At 41.0% G+C, this 23,299-nt stretch overlaps 1 protein-coding gene across 4 annotated transcripts; it reads right to left on the bottom strand.

The window, feature by feature from the left end:
- Positions 1-21,595, bottom strand: LOC136686047 (transcription factor 20-like). 4 transcript variants are annotated; one of them, XR_010800275.1, is made up of 7 exons: positions 21,384-21,595; positions 10,542-18,644; positions 10,333-10,426; positions 8,870-8,919; positions 7,358-7,450; positions 200-1,305; positions 1-72 (listed from the first exon to the last, which is right to left on the bottom strand). XR_010800275.1 is itself a non-coding variant. In XM_066659529.1 (6 exons), exons 2-5 carry the CDS (start codon positions 17,652-17,654, stop codon positions 7,385-7,387), a joined length of 7,323 nt encoding a protein of 2,440 aa, XP_066515626.1. In that variant the 5' UTR covers positions 17,655-18,644; positions 21,384-21,595; the 3' UTR covers positions 100-1,305; positions 7,354-7,384. The 4 variants fall into 4 exon arrangements, 3 of the variants coding, with proteins under 3 accessions (XP_066515626.1, XP_066515624.1, XP_066515625.1); XM_066659529.1 differs by lacking the exon at positions 1-72 and having other exon boundaries at positions 100-1,305; positions 7,354-7,450; XM_066659527.1 differs by lacking the exon at positions 1-72 and having other exon boundaries at positions 100-1,305.
- Positions 21,596-23,299: the final 1,704 nt, after the last annotated feature.

The raw sequence follows: 23,299 nt of genomic DNA, 5'->3' as shown, positions 1-23,299 counted from the left end.
ACCGCCAGAGGGCTGTTTCTCATCAGACAACACATGCAGAGGAAAAACACACGTCTGTTCTCTGTTCAGGACCTGTATTCATGAAGCATATACATATTGACAGGTTTGTAGTACAATGTGTTTCATATGGTCATTATTTTTTGTTCTGATTTTTTTTTACAAGAATAAAAAATGATCGTAACACCAGGTGGAAATGTACCTCTCTTTTTATGGCAACAAATGTCAGTGGATGATCAGTCCGTGAGGCTGAACGATTAAACCCTTTAGTCCAAAAGGGGTTTACCAGAGAAACCTGGGAATTCTCCATCCTCAGCCTTTCACTTTAATTCACCCTAAAATCTGAAGTGAACTTGTTTTTTTTTTCTCCTGGAAAATCTCATGTCTGTGATACTCCTGTGAAGTTTACTCCACTGTAAAAACCTGGTGATGAAAAATAAGAACACAGGCACATAGGCAGCAAAGCCTGCTCTTTCTCTTTCTCACTCACTCACTTTCTATCTCTCTCTCTCTCTCTCTCTCTCTCTTTCACACACACACACACACACACACAGAGACACGCACAAAAGCACACCTTCGAAGGCAATAAATGTCTGTTCTCCACGGCAACAATGTTTCTGTGGCAACAGGACCCCGACATTCTGTGTGATGTCACCAAGAAAGCTCCATCTTTGTGAAGGAATGATGTCTTAACGAAGAAAAAATTATCCGTCCTCTTTCTCCATCCAGTTGCACAAACAATAACGGAGAGTGTGACCAAACAGACAGCTCCACTTCCACTGGAGAGTAAAATACTGATTAAAAAAAAACTGTGATTAAAATAATAACATGAATAATACTACCATAACTCTACAACAAAAGTCTTTGCAGATTCTCTGCCCATTTCCGCTAGTCTTCCTCAGAAAGACCTGCTTGTTCTCAGAACTGTCAGAAACACTGTTTGGGCTAAAACAATATAATGCAGTAACATGATAATGACAATGGAATTAAAGTCAAAGAATATAAATGTATCTCCACAAACGGAAAGCTTGCTCCGAGTTTCTATCCAGCACTGTCTGTATTTGTGTCCTTTTTCCATGTAGTGTTGATCTTTTCTTTTCTCCTTGTTTTTTTTCTTCATTTTTTCCATGGTACAGGTAGATAATTAACAAAACTTGTTTTTGTTTTGTTTTTCTTTTGACGTGTCAGTTTTTTTTTTAAGTCATTAGTGTTCTTAAAACCAGTTTATCCATTAAAAGTCAATAATCCCATCTGTAAATTCACTGGTCTCCCAGAGTTTCTGTCCTCCTTCGCCATCATTCTTGCTGTCTGCAAAAAAAACCCAAACATAGACAATTTAGTTAAAAGTCCGTTTACAAATGTCAACTCAATTTAACAAAACAAAAAAATCATAAGCCTGTTAGTCTGGTAAATACATAGGTTTAGTAATTACATCCTAAACCATTTTGTTGGCTGCACTGACTGATATATACACACACACACACACACACACACACACAGGGGGTCCTTGACTTATGACATTGATCCGTTCCAACGTCGCGTCGTAAACTGATTTTTGGTGTAAGTCGGAACATACGTAAATACTGTACGCAAATAACATACTGTAAGCACTTATCCTATCCTAACACCTATCCTCCTCGGTCCTGAGCCGCGTAACCGTGTATTCTTCCGCCGCGCCGCACACAACACACACGAAGTTCACATTACGACGTTTACGACACAAAACCACTTAAGTCGAAACAAGGCTTTATAGAGTAAATGGGAGATGTGTCGTAACCAAGAAACATCGTAACTCAGGACTAACGTAACCCGAGGACCTCCTATAAAAAAAATATATATATATATATATATATATACACACACACACACACAGTAATCCCTCGCTACTTCGTGGTTCATCTTTCGCGGATTCACTACTTCACGAGTTTTTTCAAGGGGGCGTTTTTATTATTCCCATGTATTAGACTGGGCCTGTAGGTGACACAATATATCATTTACAAGTGTTTCTTACGTACAGTACATGTGCTGTTCATGTCCACATCCGAGTGAAATTTACTGACGCTAAATCACAGCTTAGGAATGACTCTATTAAAGAAACATGGGAGGATATCACATGTAGTTCCAGCTGAAAAACATTATAGAACGACTGTTTAATGCGAAGGGTGGGTTGTTAACAGTAACAGGGAGGGGTTTAAAAGTCCAAATACTCGTTAAATACATACAAAAAATATCTGTCCTCTACTTTGTGGAAATTCATTTTTCGCAGTTGGTCTTGGAACGCATCCCCCGCCAAAAACGAGGGATCGCTGTAGTAAATATATAAACAAAACAACATCACTGATCCATTACATCAATTCAGTTGCTCTGGCTTGTCATTTGCGATATGTGCTATAACCACATGTTGCATTGCTCTTTCCTATGTCACTTTATGCAAATGATTATGAATTATGAAAAGAAGACATAGAAACACAGTTGGATAATCTGGGGGGAAACGGTAGTCTTTTTTTGTTAGAAGTAATCTGCTGTGATAATGCTGACATTGGCTACGTTCACACAGAAGGTAAATGTGGCCCAAATCTTCTTTCGTGATGAAACAGGATTTTGTGCTTTTGTTGTTTAAATGCAGGAATGAAATCGCAAAAAGTATCCTTTACTTTCCCCCCCCAAATGATTACTATGTTAAAAACAGAGGGTAAATTTAACACATAAAATAATATTAAAACATGAACAGGGTGCCAATGCAGCAGGACACCGTCTCATTTTTGGTTTCCCTGACTGTCACGTTGTATATTCTGAGCATGAAAGACTGTTAAATTAGTTGATTTTCACAGCTAGGAAGAACATTCTAGACTTGTGAATCAAGGATGCTGTTCCATCTTCTAAATCACGGTACAATCTTATTATGGAGTGTATTCTTAATGAATACATTTTGTGAATGCGTCGTTCTTCAGTAGACAGTTTTTATAAAGACTAGGACCCCTATTTACACCACATAGGCTCTACGTTGGCATTCTCCTTAATACAGTGGATTTCCAAATCGTCCGAGCTAGTTTTTGTCCTGTTTACTGTAATATTACATGGATTTATGAGTGCGTGTCCATTACGTGTTTTTCATTTTATTCTTTTGTCATTACTTATTAGGTCATGTAATATCCTGAGCTGGTCTGTTCTGTTTTGTGTTGTATATAGAGAATGCAATAAAAACATATTATTTATAAAAAACAGACACACAAAAGGACATATCCGTGTCACATATGAAAAACAGATAGGATTTGGGCCACTTTTACCTGCTGTGTGAACCTAGCATTTCACCGCCCTGGGTTTAGTGAGATAACTCTAACGTGAGATGACTTCAGATATAAGCTCAATTAAGAACTTAATTGCCCGTTCCCATTGTTTGCGATTTTCTCTCCTTCATTCGCTCTTGTTTGTGTGGATGTGATGAGACTGGACGTAAGCCTAACACATTTTGGAAGGCGTGCATGTTAACGGTACACTGTAGTCACGTGAAAGAAGTGAGAAGCAGGGCAGTATTACTTTGTGATTGTTTTCTGTTTTCCCCATTATTGGTTCAATATGTACTTCACTTTTTGGGTCACTTTCAACTGATGAAGTAAGAGCAGAGATCTAGGGACTTACCATTACTGTATAATGAACAAATTAAACATCAAGGATCTGCTGAAGGGTCTAGGCTTCCGTTTTTAACGGCTTATGATTTTACTAGCAGTGTCAATAAATTTAAAGTTGAAATTGTGTTAAATCACTACAAAATTCTGTGATTAATCTTGATTAAATCCAAGTTAAAATGCTGGTATTGCCTTGTTTTTTTTGGAAGGGAGATAAAATAAATGTGTAGAGTTGTATGCGTGTTAAAATGTCTTATTTTACTAAATAATAACTAGCACGTAATAAACCTGCGAATTTAAGGTATTTGTCAGTTTTACTATGTTTTTCTTGTGTGATCAAATACAGGCTCAAGTTTTAAATAATCCTTAGCCCAAAATCTAGCACATCCATTCTTTAGACAGACAGTTTGAAGGCTGCATGTTGTGTTAATCAAGTCCCTGCACGCTAAAGTTTCCTCTCTCTGAAATTGCAGTTCAAAAACTCATTCATGCCTGAATTTTTGAACTGCGCTTTCAAAGAGTGGAAACTTTAGATTGCAAGAACTTGGCTAACACAATATTCAGCCTTCAAACTGTCTGTCTAAAGAGTGGATGTGCTAGTCTGTCCAAAAAACACCAAGGGTTTATAAAAACTAACAACATTTAAAATCATTAATTTATTCATTCATTCGTTGTAACCACTTATCCAGTTCAGGATCGTGGTGGGTCTTAGCGGGTCTATGCCAGTCCATCACAGGACACTACACAGTCATACATTAGCTCACACACTGAGGAAACATCCAGAGGAAATCCACGCAGACACAGGGAGTACACATCAAACTCCTCACAGACAGCGACCCAAGGTGGGGCTTGAACCCACAACCTCAGGACCCTGGAGCTGTATGACAGCAACACTGCCTGATGCCCCACTATACCACGGCAAAATATAACAATATTTTTCAATATACTTGATGTACTGATTGATCTGCCAGGGCATATCAGACACCTGAAGTTTGCTCCTTAAAAACTGTACTGGAGTTAATACTACTGTAGCACCCATTTGTAGCACCAATAGAAAGTGTATTGCAGTGTATTGCACACTGTGTTTTGATAAAGTTAAAACTGTCTTGTGTGGGCTGCCTAAGTCAGCAAATGTGGGATAAAATGAGACATCCGGAAGTTCCTTCTCATTATGTCAAGTGCAGGCACAGTAGAACTTCATGCAGACCCAAGCATGTCACAGACGTATTAAAAGCGAACGTCTACGATTGTGGGGAACTGTCCTCCTCTGGTTTGTTGATGTTCAGAAGCATGTGGAACAGTTTGAGGAGAAAACGGACTTGTTTGTACGTGGCTGAAGATGAACTTGTCTGAAAGTTTTTATTCACTGTTAACTCAATTGTAACTTCAGTCGTTTAGTTTTGTAGCACTTTTGGTTTGTTTACTTTTATGCAGTTGGCAGTCTCCCAAATTTAGAATGTTTTCCTACTGAAATAATCTGAAACAGCAGAAATAAATCAATATAACGAACTTAAGAAGCAGGAATAAAGCAATATCCTGATCTATCTGTGCCATTTTTCTGCCATGAGCCAACAGAGAGGAAACCTAGCATAACAGACAGAGCCACTTAATTTTTTACCCGTTTACTGACACCAGGGCTTCGTAAACACATTAGACATGTTTCCATCCTGCAAACAGACAGAGCTAGCAAATGTTGAGGAAACATCTTATGAATTTTATAAAAAGTGTTTTTTGATTACAATCGTGAATGTCACCTTTAAAGGCTAAGCAGCAGCTCTATGAAAGCGTCAAACAAATAAATACAGTGGAGTTTGAGTTCCTAACTTGTGTTTATTGAGAGTCAGAAAACATGTTATTTCTTACTAATTCAAGGAATAAGGTTTAAAAGACCGTTGGTCCCCGTGATCTATTTCAAGTGTTTATTTCTTTTAATGATGATTATGGCTTACAGCCAATGAAAACCCATTATCTCAGAAAAGTAGATTATAAAAGACCAAATTGAAAAATGATTTTAATACAGAAATTACTGACTGAAAAGTATGTACCTTATATGCACTGAATACTTGGTCAGGTCTCCTTGTATGAATTACTGCATTAATGCGGTGTGGCGTGGAGGCGATCAGCCTGTGGCACTGCTGAGGTGTTATGCACTGTTGGGTCTGGTCTTCCTCTTGACAATACCCCATAGATTCTCTATGGGGTTTAAGTCAGGCAAGTTTGCTGGCCAATCAAACACAGTGATACCGTGGTTATTAAAGCAGGTATGGGTAAAATGAAATCTGCATCTCCATAAAGCTTGTCAGCAGAGGGAAGCATGATTTGTTCTAAAATTTCCTGGTAGAAGGCTGCGCTGACTTTGGACTAGATATAAAACAGTGGGCCAACACCAGCAGATGACACAGCTCCCCAAACCATCACTGATTTTGGAAACTTCACACTAGACCTCAAGCAGCTTGGATTGTGTGCCTCTCCACTCTTCCTCCAGACTCTGGGACCTTGATTTCCAAACGAAATGCAACATCTGAAAACAAGACTTTGGACACTGAGCAACAGTCCAGTCCTTTTTCTCCTTGGCTCAAGTAAGACGCTTCTGGCGTTGTCTCTGGGTCATGAGTGGCTTGACACAAGGAATGCGACAGTTGTAGCCACTCTCCTGGATACGTTTGTGTGTGGTGGCTCTTGAAGCACTGACTCCAGCAGCAGTCCACTCCTTGTGAATCTCCCCCAAAAAATGCTTTTTCATGACAAGTTTCCAAAGCTGTGGTTATCCCTGATGCTTGTGCAACTTTTTCTACCATTCAACTTTCCATTAATATGCTTAGATACAGCAGAAGGGTGTCACTGACTGCCTTCTGGACATCTGTCAAGTCAGCAGTCTTCTCCATGATTGTGTGGCTAACTGAACCAGACCATTTTAAAGGCTTAGGAAACCTTTGCAGGTGCTTTGTGTTGATTATTCAAATTTTCTGAGATAATGACTTTTGGGTTTTCATTGGCTGCAAGTTATAATCATCAGCATTAAAAGAAATAAACGCTTGAAGTAGATAACTCTGTTTGTAATCAATCTATACATGAGGTTCACTTTTTGAATTGAATTACTGAAATAAATACATTTTTGATTATATTATAATTTATTGAGATGCACCTCTATTCCTGCTTCATACGTGGGTAATACTGGCTCTCTGGTGTAGATGGAACTGACTCTAAATTCATGAGAGTACTAATTGCATGAAAAACGCAGACTGAAAGTGCTAAAGAATCAAAACAAATTAAGTTACAAAAGAGTTTCTGCGGTAATTCAAACAGTGAATAAAAATGTACAGACATGTTAAACTTCAGCCATGTACAAACAACAGTTGTTTTTCCCGCTCAAATATATCGTTCCACCTTAAAAGACACAGAGCTTCTAAACAAACATCTACAGACATTACCATTAAATTCATTTTCAAATAATCTTTATTTAATAGCGTTTCTTCAGGATACTCTTCCCTCTAATATAACCTTGGGCCCATTAAGTTGCATTAATAGAGCAGCAGGGGTTGCACTCTTTCTACTAAAACAGGATCAATGTGAGTTTATGTTAATTTGTTATATATTTATAGAGAGAGAGAGAGAGAGACCCCCCCAATTGTCCATAGCTTCATAGCTCATCAAAACAGTCAGGAATTGCTCCATAAATCAAAATACTTGTATGAGGAAAACACAATCAATTAAGACCAATAAATTTTACCTACAACTGATCGCCTTATGAAAGTGTGTCTTCAGCCTCTTTCTGATTGCTCCAAATATGTAGCTACAGGCTTGGCTGGTCTGCTGTTCATGGGGAACTGAAAAGAAATATACACAAACAAGAATTCTGAAAATCAAAACCAAAATGTGTTGTTGCTGAGCAAAGAAAAATATGCATCTCCAAATGAGTTACTTTCTAGATTGGAAAAAAACCTTCTCAACCTTGGAAGTCAGTTTAAAAAGATTTTATACCAAGCTGTTTTGGAGCTTTTCTATTGGTCCATTCTTCATGAAATTTGGAGATCCTCTGGAGATACATGTTTTTTTTTTGTATAAATGGTCAAAAACATTTTGGAGTCAAATATGGGCAAATAAGACAATGCAGTTTGTTGTGGTTAACTATGCAAAATAATGTGATGATTACACACATCATTGTTGGACTGATAGAATTGGGCACTGGAAATCTTGAAGTCTGAATCTAAAATGTTACTAAATATCTTTTTTATATACGAAACAAACACAATTTTGGTAAAGTGCAATAGAAGTATCTGACCCAAGTACAAAGAAATTACCACCAGCAACTTCACAGAGTACCTTACTGTATTTTAAAATTCCAAATCAATGTTTAATATGAACAAACAATTTGGGATTAACGCATGAATACAATGATACTACGCTACATTTACAATTTGTAATCATTTGGGAACTGAGAATAAAATAAATTCTTCATGTGAAATTTTTGTTTCGTTATTGCTAGACATAAGACTTCAGCAGATAAACTGTCTGTGGTCACCTACGGTCTGATTCTCCTCTTCATGACAAGCCATAGGACAGGTCTGGAAAAGAGATCAAATCCACATACTCTATGGTAGCGAGTACAGAATGAGACCTGATCTCCCAGAAAAAGATGCTACCTTGATGACATCACATCTCTCTAAAATCCCAATATACACCTCCACAGCAATGGTACGTTCAAACATATGCAAGCCATTCATGATATTGGCATTCAAGCACCCTATATCATGATAGATGCTGGCTTTTGCACCTTTTATTGATAAGAGTCTGGATATTCCCTTTCGTCTTTTGTACAGAAAGGATGATGTCTCTTTAAAGGTGGACCCATCTGACCATGTTTTTCCACTGTCTTTCAGACCATAGAAGAGAAGCTTGGTCCCATAGTACCTGGCAGCATTTCTGTATAAAATTAATGCACGGTTCTTTCTTTCTCTTATATAGCTTCAGGTTGAATGTCTTAATGCAGCAACAAGCAAGTGACAACAATATTCAGTAAGAACTCACAAGTCCATGTGTCAAATATGATGTCTTTTTTCTTCTTTTTGTTTAAATGTCTATGGAACTAACTTAATGACAGATATAACAAAAATACCTTTATTGAATATCTATAAGCCCTAGCAAATATATGTAACATTCACTTGGAGTTAAAAAAATCATGATGTGCTAATAGCTGTATAGGTAAAACAATCCCATCTAATAACAATAAACCATGTTGGTCTTACCTTGTGCTTTGGACACCTCAAAGAAAAATTGTCTTCATTTAGACAGCAGTCTTAAAATAGAAAACAAACAAACAAGAATTCGCATGTATTATTTTTCCATTAGTACAGCAACTTGTCTTAGACTTCAGTGATTACTCAAAGGTTTAAGTTTTATGGTTAAAGCCACATTATTTCAATAATTAGTACTACACCAATGCCGATACTGGCACTTAAACACTATCGTATCAGCTAGAGAGAGCACCGATACCACAGGTGTGTTGGAAATGGCCCACTACTCACTACCACTACTTTCCTACATGTAGTACACATGACACTTTTTTGGGTACACCCCATAAAGCAGATACTGACACACATCCGTGCCGCTAGATGCAGCTCAAACTTAATGTTGGGGCAGATTATAAACAGACCGGGTATTTCACACTACATAACGATTTTTGGCGATATTTATGGAGACTGAAAAAATTTCACACCCACTACACAACTACAGATAACACACTACATAACCCCAAACTCCCCAACCAAACACACAACTCACGTTTCCTAGGAGAGACAGATAAATACGGACATACTACTCGCTGCGGTTATTGTTTGCCCTGCTATTTGTGTAGATCCACAAAGAAAAATATGTAAAAATGTATTTGGGTCGTGGATGGGAAAATATAGTCAGTGCAGTCTCTACACACCGCAGCGGGAGCTGGAGATTAGTAGAATAGCTTATAGTTCCACCTTAAGTGGTTCCAAAACATTAGTGGTAGTCGGACATGCATTCAGCTCTATGTAATGTATTGTAGTTCATAGTTTTATCGTTTAATCCGTCCTCCACTGTAGAGCTCCATTGCATGTGTGAGTGTTTACTTTCTATGCTCTGTTCTCATTGACTGTTGGGAGGACTCCTTCAGAGTTGAGTTGGTGGAGAGTTTACACTACGCGACTACATCTAAAGTCGGGTCTGAAATGCGATTTCGAGGCAAAAACATTTAAAAGCGGGCTAAAAGTTGTGTAGTGTAGCCCCAGCATGCTAAAGAACACTGACTTTATTCAAGCAACCTCAAAGAAGCCACATTCGTGGAAATATTCTCATGACAGTTTAAAAAGCTGTTCAGTCAAGCTTAGTTTTGTAGATTTTTTTTTTGTTTATGGCTCTGAAACATTCAATTTTTTTTAATGTGCAGTTAATAAAGAAATAAATGTTGTACATTTAAGCTTATATCTTGTTAGCAATACAGAACACTGTTTAAACAAAATAAAATCTGTAAGTATAGCAATATAAATATCTGGATTTATAGGCACTTACAACTCCACTTAAGATGGAGTTGGTATCGGTACTCGATAATGGCAGATAATTGAACATAAGATATTGTACTGGAAGGGAAAAAGTGGTTTCGGTGCATGCCTATGAATAATTTCTCAGAAAATATCAGGAGGTGCATACACAGGTTCTCACCCAGGTGCATATGCCTTACCTGCTTCAATAGCACACAGGTAGTGATATCTTTGTGTGCAACCTTTGCTGTAGCATCCCAGAGTGGAACCAATCATTTCACAATGAGAACAGCTCTAACAAAAAGCACATTCAAAAACATATTTTTAAAAACAAATTTAGAATATTTCTGGAAAGCTGAGAAAAATATTCAAATGAGATTTCAAAATAAAATATTTTAGTTTAACTCACCATTTCTCGGGCACCATCGAGTGCTTCCTGCAGGCCGTAGAGTTTTCCATTGACCAGGTAAACTCCACTAGTCCAGACGATGCAACTCTCATGCACCCACAGCTCTTCAGGGTCTAAGGGCACCAGAGGAAGTTGAGCTAGTTGGGCCAAAGGACCCAATGAGTCTAGGCTGGGTGGAGGAGGTTGAAATGGCAGTGACGTTTTACTGTTGATTGGAATAGTGCGGGGCAAATCTTCTGTGGATTTGTGCCTCCTTTTAAAACGTGGATGAGAAGTTAATTTTCTATGTTGTGGGCGTTGCTGAATGTCCTCTGCCTTCTGTTGTATTTTCTGGTTAAGCTCAGCCTCCAGGTCAAGAGGTTTCAAATTTATGGGTGCCACTTCTGGTGTCAAATCCCAATTTTCTGCTGGTATTTTGGAAGTTTCAGTACTCGTCTTGGCACTGAGGCATGGCAAGTCTTCACCCACTGCTGGGGATTCAGTGCCAATAGTAGTTGCAGGGGAAGTTGAGTTTGTAGTTTGACTTATGGTGCAATCACTGTCTGCTGATTTGTTTGGAGGATGAAGAAGCTGTGTATCTGTGGCAACTAATTCTGTGGAAACAGGCAAATTTGGTCCAGCACTGGCTGCCCCAGTGTTTGATAAGACCTGTCGATTTTGAGGTTGGTTCTTCGGGAACTTGGCAGCATATTCAGCCGGGTAAAAGGGACCATAAAGATCCCCAAGATTCTTGTAATTTGCCCATTTCTGGCATAGGCAGCACAAGAAACGACCAGTGTGGCCAGTCTCAGATATAACAGGGCCTGGGAGAACATATCCAGATGTTGGAAGTGACTTTCTTGACTGAACTGAATCAGTCTGCTCAACAATTTCTTTTTCCTGAATCCTCTGAATTTCTTTTTCTTTTCTGACCATCTGTGATACCAAAGTAACAACTGAGGTGCCATCAACTGCAGAACCAGCCCCTTTGCCTCCTCCTTTTGATTTCTCTTCCTCACAATTGACTATGGTACATACAGCTCCAATTTCAGCTATCTTCCTTTCTACATGAATGTATGGAGAAAAAACATTTTTTCTAGTGTCTTGTAAAAGCCCACTTGTTCCTGCACTTCCACTGACACTCTGAGAATCCAGCTCTTCTTTAGAGGTCAGACCTCTTCTCCTTCGATTCTGCCTGCCTTTTGGACCTGTTTCTTCATTCCCTTCTTTCCCCTTTCTTTGCCTGTGTTTTACTGGCTTCATATCTGCCTCAGGTTGGTTGTCCTCACTTTCTACATCTACCTTTATCGGCTGGGTCTGGGCAGAAAGATCCACAGTGGGACAAGGTTTCTCATCAAGTACTGTTGAATCTGTGATGGATTCTCCTTCAGTGCTAGGGTTTGGTGTGTTCTGAGGAGCAGCAACAGTAGGAGTAGAACCAGCAGCAGGAGGGGTTTGAGGAGCTGGAGGTATGGTGGGGGCGTTCTGCACTTGAACTTGTTGTGCGCGTTTTTGTTTGTTGACACTTCCAACTGGTCGTCCCTTCTTTTTGCCTGATGGGAAATAGCCTTTGGGAACAATGTTCTCTGCAGCCTTTGAGTCTGAAATCGCCATCCTGGTAGAGCCTAACTGATGCTGTGAAGCTCTAGAGAGAAGGTGATGTCCTGGACTTTGACTGTGGGGTGGGGTCGATCCATAGAAATCCCCTCCACCATAATCGTCAAAACCCATTCCACTCTCCTGCAATTTCTGCCTTAGAAGGTTAGCAGCAGATTGCTCTCCTCTCCTTGTCTCCAGCTGTTGATAGGTATTGGTGAATTGTTGTATATCAGACAATGCAGATGAGGATGGAGGAGGGGAGCCTTGAACTGGACGAGGTAATGGAGGTGGTGGGGGTAAGGGTCCCAACAATGTAAATTCATCCTTGTCATCTTCACCTGTTCCAGAACCTGTTCCAGACCCAGCAGTGCCTAACCCAAAGTCAAAGTCTGTTGGAAGGTTTCTTAGGTTGCCACTGGTAGAACCTGTTGCACTCTGTTTGACAACTTGAGAATCACAAGAATATGCATCTTCTGCTCTGTAGGGCAAAAGATCATCTAAAGAATGTGTTTCATCAAATAAAGGTAAACAGCCTCCTTCTCTGTGAGAAGCACTAGAGAAAGGTGCTCCAATCTCTGGATCAGGCATGTCAGAGCTGTAGTGTGATACATCAGAGTAATCAGTGTCTACATGGCTATTATTATAACTGGACTTTTTATTTGGGGTTATTTTCTGGACTATTGCTTCCAGTTTTAAACCACGTCCTTTTCTCTGTGGCAGAACCTTAGTTTTCCCTTGTGGAGGTGAGTGAGTGCTTGGTGTCTGATACGGCAGATTGGGGGAGGACATTTTGGCACAGGGGTCTACACTGGATGAATCACTCTCATTTATTTGTCTCGATTCAGAATGTGGTCCCGGAGAGTGGTAAGATAATCCACTCCTCTGACTGGAAAAATCTTGATGCTGCCTCTTGGCAGGAATTGGTGAAATAAAGGACCGGACTCTCCTCCTTAATATTAATGGGTTAGTTTCAGCTGACCCTCCAGTTTTGGTAGGACGATGTCCTTGTTGAATACTTGGGGTCAAATTGCTGGCACTGGGTCCACTTGAACTAAGAGCACTGGCAGCTGTCTGTGGGCGGAATGATTTGGCAGATTCTTCAGTCATCCCTCGTGAGATGTCTGCCTCCAAAGGCTTAGGACCACTGGTTGGAACGGTCTGTGCACCAGCAGACTCATGTGAAACCCCAGAATGTAGATGCTGACTTCCAACACCTTCTCTTTCAGCATAGGATTCCCATATTTTCATTTCATACTGGGAGCCAGTATCATAGTGAGAACCAGGATAAGAGTGTTGTCTTTGCAAGTGATGCTGACTGGACAAGACATCAGTAGGGGACTGGATTTTACACTTTTGTTCCGAGCTCTGGACAGAGTTGTGAAGGACAGAAATGTCTTTAGGTCGGCTACAGTTAGCAGACCATTCAAACCTGTCGTCCATGCTGTGTGGATGCTGAAGAGAAAGAGGGTGTGAGTATGCTGGCAATTTATTACTTGATGGCGGGATGTGAGTCGGAGATGACATTGTATGGAAGGGATTGTGAGACTGAGGAGCAGTATTCATTTTGGACCCTTCCACTGTATCGCCAAAGCCATAAGCTGCAAAACCAGAACTATCAACAGCCTGAGAATATGATTTGCGTCTGGGTGGTGATGTCAGAGTATCAGAAGACAATGCATGTTGAGAATGGTATGAAGAGTTGCTTGGGGGTTCACTGTTCCCTTTACCACCACTGTGTCTGTATAAGTCTGAATTTAAATCTATGGGCGCATGCAAGGTTTTATTAGGTCCTTCCTTAGGTAGCACAGAACTGTGTGCTTCTCCAGTTTGTTTCGTAGGATCATCCGGAGTTACCTTAGAAGTGTCTTCTGGCTCTTGCTCTTTATCTTTTACATCCTCCTTACTACCCCCTTGCTCATTCTGCCCAGAGGACGAAAGGTTCTTCTGAATTACCGATGGTCCAGAAGTACCCCTGTCTCTCTCAGGAGTTGTCCGTCTAGATGGAGAGACATCACAGATAACTGAGCGTCTTCCTGAGGATGAGAAATTCTGAGATTGGTTTTGATTTTCTGGATTAGGAGCTAATGAATCAGTTTCCTGTAAAAGTAACTGCTGGACAGCTGATGGTGGAATAGCTAGATTTGAGGGTTTCCTATGAGGTAAGGAATAGTCTGCTAAATTAATATGCTTAGGAGGAGTTCCTGTAGAGGGATCTGAAGACTGCTGCAAGTGAGTGGAATAGCTGGGAGATGTGTTTGCTGCACCCTTCTCTGAAGAGATTCCATGATCAACTTTTGGCCTTTGTGCTTCAGAATCCCAGGAAGGATGAAGAAGGCTCGATCCCATCTCATGATCTGGTCCCTGACTCTGATTTTGAGTGTGAGTCTTTCCTGAGACCATCTGATGATGAATACTTGCACTAGCCATTACTGACTGACTTACTCCATGAGACCTCATATTTTCAATCATACGATATGGGAGTCTGGTATGGTAATGTGGCTGCGACAAATTTTTAGGTTGGTGATGAGCACCAGATGCTTGTTCAGGACGACCATAGCGTCGATCTAAGTGGTAACCTTGAAGAACCTCTTGCAAAAGACTAGGATACGGTTGCTGCAACTGAGAATTATTATCTTGGCTTTTTGATCCAACTGCTACACCACTTCTGGCCACTGCTCCTAGAACATTAGAATCCTTTCTGGGTACAGAACCAAAGTTATATTGGGATTGGCTATAATCTTGGTATCGATTTGCACTCAGGCCAACAACCTGTCCAGCCCTTCCCTTGTTCTTTGTACCCATGCAAGCATTGTATGGTAACTCAGGACTGCCATATTTAAAAGAACCTCCATGGCAGTGGTTTGAGGACATATTCTGCCCAAACTCAGTTTTGGGAGAAACATCATAGTGTGCTGTGTAGGCTTCGATGACATCTCCCTCTCCATTATGACTTCCAGATTCTCTAAAAATGTTTATGGAATGCTTTTCCTCAGAATAATTAAGTTTTCCGTGAGGATAAGAAGGACCACCATAGTGAGGAGATGTAGCTTCTGCTTGTTTAGTTGCCTCAGGATTTTGTTCAGAGCGTGCAGAAACAATAACCCCAACAGCTCCAACATTAGACTGTTCAGAAGTATTTAAATGTTTACTGTTCAAATGATGCATGTTGCTTTTCTTAAGATCCTTCTCGTTCTTATTCTGTTTATTTGAGACTGAATCTTCCTCCTTTACACAGACAAGGTCTTGGGTATGTTTGACCTTATCCAGTTCTTCCTTGTGGGAATGCTCTTCCTGTTCTACTGCGTTTCTTTCATCTTTCATATGTGAAGTCATTTTGTCTCTCAGTGCACTCTTATCATCAATAAGACTAAGATCAGGATCAGCTACACAGTTTGATCGTGTAGAGTGAGAAGGAGAGGAAGCAGAGGATGATGTGGCTGAGGGGGCAGGGGGGCAAGAAATTGCATTTGGACTTGGATCAGCAAAAGGAGGAACAGAGGCTGGAGATGATGATGATGGGGTTTGTGTTTCTGGAGTCTTCGTCTGAGAACAAGGTGTGGAAACCTGACTAAATGATTGTTTTACAGATGGATCTGTGATTCTGCTGTCCACTTGCAAATGCAATCCATGACGATTTTGGCCCATCTGTGTTTGTGTCTGACTTGTTTGATAGTAGTTGGCTGACTTAGATTCAGAGCTAGATGCACTTATTTGTCTGCTTTTTTCACGTTCAGATGATTCATTATGGTCCCTCCTTGCCTCCGATAGCTCAGCTTCTAAAACATCTCCACTTTCTTCATTTGCTGTGATATGACCAGCAACACTTGCATTTCGAGGCTTTTGCTGATTTGCAGTTGGTGGCTGTGGGTGAGGCTGATCTCTACCTTTTTTCTGTGAGAGCACTGTGTCTGTTAGCATCATGTGTTGGACTGTGTGGGGTAAATTTGCCACTTGCGATGTCAAGGCATTAAGACTATTCAGACCAGGATCTTGCGAAAGCTTGTCCAGAGAATACAGGGAAGATGAGCCTTCTTCCCGTTGGCCACCTCGAGAACCTACTCCCATTCTGTTTTGATTTATGGCAGAGCTCACTGTATTTGGGTTTATACCAGCAGTCTTACTACCTGCACTGCTACCACAACTGCTGATGCTGCTATTTGAACTGGGAGTTGGGCTAAGTTGAGGTAAGCTCTGGGAGGGCCTGACATTGCTGTGACTGCTGCGAGGATTTAAGAGAGACGAATGTGCTGGTGGCTGTGATGAAAGGCAGTGGGAAACTGCAGAGTTAACTGGCCCCTCTGAAACACCCATGAGCGGGGAGGAAGAAGAGCTGCAGCTGGGAGAATGTACAGCAGATGGAGCAGGAGAGGGATTAGATATTGGGCTAAAGTTTTGGTTCATATGAGTCTGCTGGTTTTGGGAATGCATGGGAGACTTGGATATGTCCTGGGAGGCATGGTGAGGTGCAGCAGGACTTGAGGTCTGTGGATTTTTAGGGTGTGCATGGCCAGATGGAGCATGCTGCATTTTCAAGGAGGCATCATAGCCTGCTCCAACAGTGAGCTGGGGAGTGCGTCGAGAGGCAAGCTTGGGAACATGGTGTGACTGAGGTGAGTAGGGAGGTTGGTTAGAGGAGGTGAAAGTTTGTCCTACATTCTCTTGATGCCCAGAGTTGTTTGGAGCTGTAGTGGAATTTGCATTGGAGTGAGTAGGAGAGTTATTAATTTTGGAATCCATGCTGCCACTACTGCTGGCCTCAAACCTTTGTGGTGGAGAGTTGTACATTCCAGCTGGTGCTGTGGGTGTATTCAGAGGAGGGTAGTGGCCAAACTGAGCAGGTATCCTGTGTCCAGAGAGGGAGTAGGCTCTATGACCTTGATGCAACCCTTGATGCGAGGGATATTTCTGGCTATGTTGACGCTGGTGCATTTCTGCACCTGAAGCTGGCTGCATTGAAGCATTCTGAGAAATACTAAACTGCTGGGAGGGAGAAAACGAACCACTGCCACTGCTATTAACACTGCCACTCCCAGTGGCAGCACTGGTGCTGTAGTCCATAGGATATGGTGACACCATTCCGGAGGATGATCCTGACACAGATAAATGTCTATACTGATGAGGTATGTGCCCATCTATGCCTGGGTACCCAAATCCTGCTCCATAAACCCCACCGCCTCTTCTGTTCCTATCTCTCCCAGTCATCGAAAAAAAATAATCCATACTTTCCTTCCGGTAAATTGCGCTAGTGCTTCCACTATGGCTGCTGGATTGAGGCAACTCTCCAACACCTCGTCTAGACCCAAACCCATGTATACTTGATACCTGTCCTGGCTGCTGCTGACCACGCAGGTGTAGGTGCTGCCCATGACTCTGAAGGATTGGTTGGGCTTGCTGCATGGCAGCATATTCTTCTGTGGTTCTTGGGGATATTTGTGGGTCTGACATGTGGGGTGGATATGGAGAGCCAACCATGTTTCCGCCTCTGTTAGGAAACCCTGGAGGCGGAAGAGCTGGACTGTTGGAAAAGTTCTGCATTTTTTGTGATATTAGTGTTTTGGATGAGGAGAGTAAGACTTTTTTTCTCTGAAGAGGAGCCAAAAGTTACACACTAAGGAATGTCTGCTTCACCTAATAATTAAAATGTCAGAAAAATCACTCACGTGAATTCTGTGACTGCGTCAGCAGAAAAGTTGCTCACCAGGCTGTAGCTCTTGCATGTAATAATCACAAATGTAGCAGCAACATATGTAGTAGAAACACGTTGGTAAACAAAAAAGTTAAAAACCCTCTAACAACTAATAACAAAGGGATTTGATGGTGACAAACTTAAAAGCTGTCACATCCATTCTGATAAAAAAGAGTCAAATTCCATTGTGCAGTGATAGCAGTTTGGCACTAGATTGTGAATGAAAACATGAAACACATAAGCCAGTTTTTAGCCGAGAAATAGGCTAAGTGCTGAAAAATATAGTGTAGCCAACTGTGTGTCTTAATATTTCTTCAATGATCCAAAGAGTCACTTATGATATATGGTGATCATTTTCCACCCCAGGATATCTTCAGTTACAATTTGGCTCATGTAACAAAACGCTTATGATCAGTTAAAGAGCAAACATGAGCCAGGAATTTTAATTATTACAGTTCATTGACAAAACTGCCAAACACCGTAGTTCGCCTTCAGGGTCACATGTGATTCCACAAACATACTTAATTGTTCCTTTATGATAAATGTTTTATAACTGCATTTCCATTCAGCTTCACGCTGTTCATCTCTTTTGTTTCATGGTCACAAAAAGAAATTTTTGGTCCCCATAATTCTTCGTTGTCCAAACATTTTCCCTTTAAAACTGTCATACATCAGGGTTTTTCATTGTGTATTCCAGTAAAGTCCCTGTAATTACAATGATTGAGTCACACAGGTTTCAGCCTGGTTGCTTTTCCTACCACGTGGTTCAAACGTGCGATCTGTCATCATGATCCAAAAGGCCCACGATTGTCTCTTCCTAACAGGGGGTTTGTAAAAATCTGAAAGAAAAAGAAAATGAGCAAATTAGATTTACATTTGTATTAATTACAATGATCTGTTAACTTAATGTGTGACACTGAAGGCCTCTCTGAACTAGACATCTGTCCTTGCAACAAATTCTAATTCAGTGCAAAAACTCTAAAACTGACATTTCATATGGTCACTGCCCAAATAAAACATGCATCTCCAAAAATTCACAGGAGAAGAATGGAAGACATTATACAAATATTTTATTCCAAGTAATTTTGGAGCACTTCTATTTCTATTGGTCAATTCATCATGACATTTTAACAGGACAGCTGCTGTGTTCAAATAATATAGTAAACTAAAATTGGACAAAAATGGAGACACGTTTTTCAATGTAAGATTGTATAGATTGTTACTGTAAGGAGACATATTATACCCCATTCACTAGTTAACACAATACCCTGGTGTCGTAATTAAAGTGACATGATTTAGCAGAAGGACCACAAGAATCAAACAATCCACAGTTCTCCTGTCTCAACAGCCCTTTTGAGAACAACAGGTTTCAGTGCTTGTTCCTTTAAATGAGAATGAGCCAGAGTTCAGTTTAATGCGAGTGCCCAGGAGTGTGGAACAAGAAATTTTATTTTCCAGCCATTTTTGCTTGGTTGTAAGTACTTCTACATTATGATTTTAACCAAATTTAGCTGGTACACTTCCATGCTCATGGTGTTTGATTTAAACACAGGTCCAGCGCTGAATAAACTCAGACGAGGTGGTGGGGCAAATAAAGTATCTGAACTCCATTTAGGATGCAGCATAAAATCAGAATGACAAAGTAAATCCTATATTTACTGACTTAGGGAAACTACCTACCTACCTACCTACCGAGAGCGAGAGAGAGAGAGAGAGACTGGGGTTGTTTTATGTCAGAGTTTGAGGGAAGTGTGAGGTGCTATGAAAGAAAACAGTTCTACTGTAGAATGCAGTATTTTCAAAACTTTTACCAAAAAAAGCATAATGTGTCAAAAATCCTGAAATCCCACCACTGAGTATACAACTTGGTAAATGTCAAAGCCAGTAGCACCTATAATGTGTCGGTGTAAATGGGTATTTAATTAGCGCAGGCCCTAATGAGAAGCTCAGGCACCTTAATGGGGTCATTAGTCATGAACCAGCCCTCTGACACGTGTCCATTGTCTCTTCTACAATGTAGATTACTTTATGGCCACTGCCTTGCAGCTACAGTGAGGCTGCAGCAGAATAACAGTGTTATTTTCTCTGAAAATCAGCCTTCTTAAGTAAATGTTTTCAGCACAGCAGCACACTATTATTACTTGACAACACTATCATGGCAGTCTCACAAGCTGACAGCGGTTCGCTTAATAATCAATCAACATTTTTACTATTGACATGACCCTACAGAAAACAACTGTGCTCAACAGTTAAACAATGTGGAGGGCAGATGACATTTACTGAAGCAGAAAGAGGAGCGAGTTGGAGCTTAACATTTGTGAAATAATCAAACATAGAGCAGTTAGGAAACCTGTGGTTGTAGTATATTCTCAGATCCGTAATTTCACCACAACAGTAATGAATATGTAAATGTCAGACAATAGTATCTAAGGCCAAGAGACATCTAGCATAATAAACATGGCACTACTGTAGGATATACATTCAGATTATACTATTTTGTACGTGTGTGGGAAAACCAGGGCCCGGTTAGGGTTTGCAATGAAATTAATCAGTACCAGGGGATTTTAAACTGGCTGTAAATGTGTTTGAGAGTCACTTGAAACTTGGCAAACCACTGCAGGGCACACACTTTCTACCTTGATTTCCCCTTTCACTCGGGGTTGTGTAGACTCGGCTCAGGGTCACGCATGGGGTAGAGGATGCCCTCAACACAGCTGCTCCATCATGGGCATCCGAGTGTGTCATCAGTAGTCTCAATCCTAAAGCTAATTAAAATGCCTTAGTGATGTCCACCGGTGAAGAAGGTAGTCTGCATTATCTGCCAAGCATGTTACAAAAGCCTCAACTACAACTCCTAATACACTATATTCAGCTAATATCTGTGGGTTATCTATATCCTGACAAACTGGATGGGCTGTTACAACTGAACCAAAACAGCAAGGCAGACACCACCAGCAGGTCTTCTCATCTGGATCACTGGGTGAAGATTGTGTGAAGGCAGTCGGATTAGTCATAGTCTTTGGTGTGTGTCATTAGCAGCGTTGAGCCCACACTGGAGGCAGTTTTATTTCTTTTTTACCCCCTGCTAAAGCAAAGTGGCCCCATACCTAAAGCTGCCAGCTGTTTTCTAGGAAAAATCCTGCATTAGCTCCTTAGCTGTTAGCCTCTATGTGCTTATTGTGAAGACGCTGCTGGTGCTCTCTCAGACACAAACACAATATCTGCCCGCGACCAAACACACCGAGAAAAACGTGCATTTACAGCGGAGACGGTTTTCTCTGACTGCCCGAAGCGCCACGGCGGCTTAAACACATCTAAAAGCAGCCCTGCTTTAAAATGTGCAATGGAGGTGTTCATTAGCAAAGCGACATTGTTGTAGCTGATGGAGGAAAAAAAAATCGTGCTGATGATGCGGCTAGGCTAAGCTATGCTACACCGCTGCAGGAGGAGGATGATGATGGTGGTGGTGATGATGATACACATTCAGACAGGATAAAAGAAAAACGTTTTTTTTGCTCCGACACGGAGCTCCGCGCTGTGGAAGGGGAAGGTGAGAGTGGCCTTGTTAAGGCGCATACCTGCGGGAGGCCCACCGCGAGCGCGTTTTGTCCCCGGGCTCGAGTGAGTGGCTGCACCGCTCTTCGCGCTTCCAAAAGCCGCAGCCAGCGGCGCCCAGCTCCGGGAGCCCCCCGTCGGTCCACCGCGAGCTCCGGGCCTCTTCCGCAAACCCCCCAAAAATCCCCTTTTTCTTTTGTCCTCACCTCTAAAAATAACAAGAACACAATCAGGGAGCCTGTAGGTCCCGAAAGAAGAGAGTCCACACACCCCCGCCCCCTGCCTCTCTCTCTCTCTCTCTCTCTCTCTCTCTCTCTCACACACACACACACACACACACACACTCTCTCTCTCTCTCTCTCTCTCACACATACACACACTCTCTCTCTCTCTCCCCCCGTTTAGGTGAATAAACACAACACTCCGTAAAAAAACACGCATTCTATTATACATACCAACTCCAAAATTCTTCGTAGTTTCTCTCTCTCTCTGCCTCTCTCTCTCTCTCTCTCTCTCTCTCTCTCTCTCTCTCCAAACATCACCTAACGCTACATGGCTGGTAGCTTAGCCTTCGTCTTGTTAACAGTTTTTCCTTTCCCTTTTTTCTTTATTTTTTTCCCTTTTTTGCAAGTGAAAGCCCGCCTTGAACACACACCACACATCAGTTTGTTTCTATGCATTATGGGGACATTACTTGGACTTACATTCATTCGCTGGAGATATTCTCATTACAACTAACGACACTGCTCGTCTAACCATGAACTAAGCTTAACTTTAAAGCACGTCTTCGCTGTAAAAATGTAATAATATACAGTGTGGAGGTCCGCTTGTGCTCAGGAAGAGCCATAACTGCAATATAATGTTTTACAGATTTGGTCCCCACAACGTGATATATACCTGGCACACACACACACACACACACACATACATCCACACATCCCCTGCTGCTTTTTATCAATACCTCTTTCAAAATCCTTTTTCATTCTTTTATCAGAATAACATGAAACGATAGGAACAGCAGAAAACAAAACTGAACCGCTGAAGAAATGTTGCTGTTTGCTTTGTAACGTTCATTCCTTTAGGTGTCACCTGGAACTGAGGAACACACACCTCAAAGCGGAAGATGCTTAAAAGGGAGCCGAAGTAGAAAGAACAGCACTTGTTGAGAGGCATGGAAAGTTTTCATGTTGAACATATACCTCCGTTATGAGTGTGACTGGAAGTTGCTGACTTTGTCCATGTTCATAACAACCCTACTGCCGTAATCCTATCTTCAGACCGGTCTTTCAATAGGATGTCTAGAATGATAGAAATCATTTAGGATGGAAACAAGTATATTTTATATTGGGTTGCCCATGCCTAGTGCTTGAACAAATGTAATATCACATGCTAATGAATGGGAAATTAAAAAATCTGTAGCTCAGCAGAGACGTCCTAAAGTCAATATGCTGTTCTCCACAAATTTTTTAATGTGGTTTCAGCTGATTGTAACACAGAAATACTCAAGGAAACTGGGAATCAACTAGAAATTCCTACTTGGAAAGTCAGCGTGGTGTTCTTGACTCCAAGTTCAGTGTACAACACCAAATGCTGATGCTAACAATGCTCTCAATAGTAGCCTAGTAAACAACAACATTCATCTACTTTTAAATGCCATTTTAAACTTTAAATCATTCAGTGCACAGTAGGAAAGTATAGGAACCCTACTTATGTTTGGAATATCCACACACATTTAAGGTCCTCACGCCCTTATAGCATTAGCACTAGCATTAGCTATAAGGGTTTAAAACCCCAGTGCTCTCAGCTAGTCTGATGGAGCACTATTCAGTGCTTTTTGGTGTGCATTAAAATTCTGAGTATAAGCTGTTCCTGCAGCAAATGTAGAACAAACTTCATTTCAGAAGAAACAGGTGAATAGATGAGTAGGTGTATACAACCT

The sequence above is a fragment of the Hoplias malabaricus genome, unplaced genomic scaffold (genome assembly GCF_029633855.1).
Source record: "Hoplias malabaricus isolate fHopMal1 unplaced genomic scaffold, fHopMal1.hap1 H_3, whole genome shotgun sequence".
Lineage (NCBI taxonomy): Eukaryota > Metazoa > Chordata > Actinopteri > Characiformes > Erythrinidae > Hoplias > Hoplias malabaricus.
The sequence above is the reverse complement of the archived record's forward strand: the minus strand, read 5'-3'. Positions and strand labels throughout refer to the sequence as shown.

Coding starts and splice junctions, on each gene's coding strand:
- LOC136686047 (XM_066659529.1), bottom strand. CDS start 17,654: ATGCAGAACTTTTCCAACAGTCCAGCTCTTCCGCCTCCAGGGTTTCCT. Junction 10,427..10,541: donor TCGATGGTGCCCGAGAAATG/GTGAGTTAAACT, acceptor GCTTTTTGTTAG/AGCTGTTCTCATTGTGAAAT. Junction 8,920..10,332: donor CCTGTGTGCTATTGAAGCAG/GTAAGGCATATG, acceptor TTCTATTTTAAG/ACTGCTGTCTAAATGAAGAC.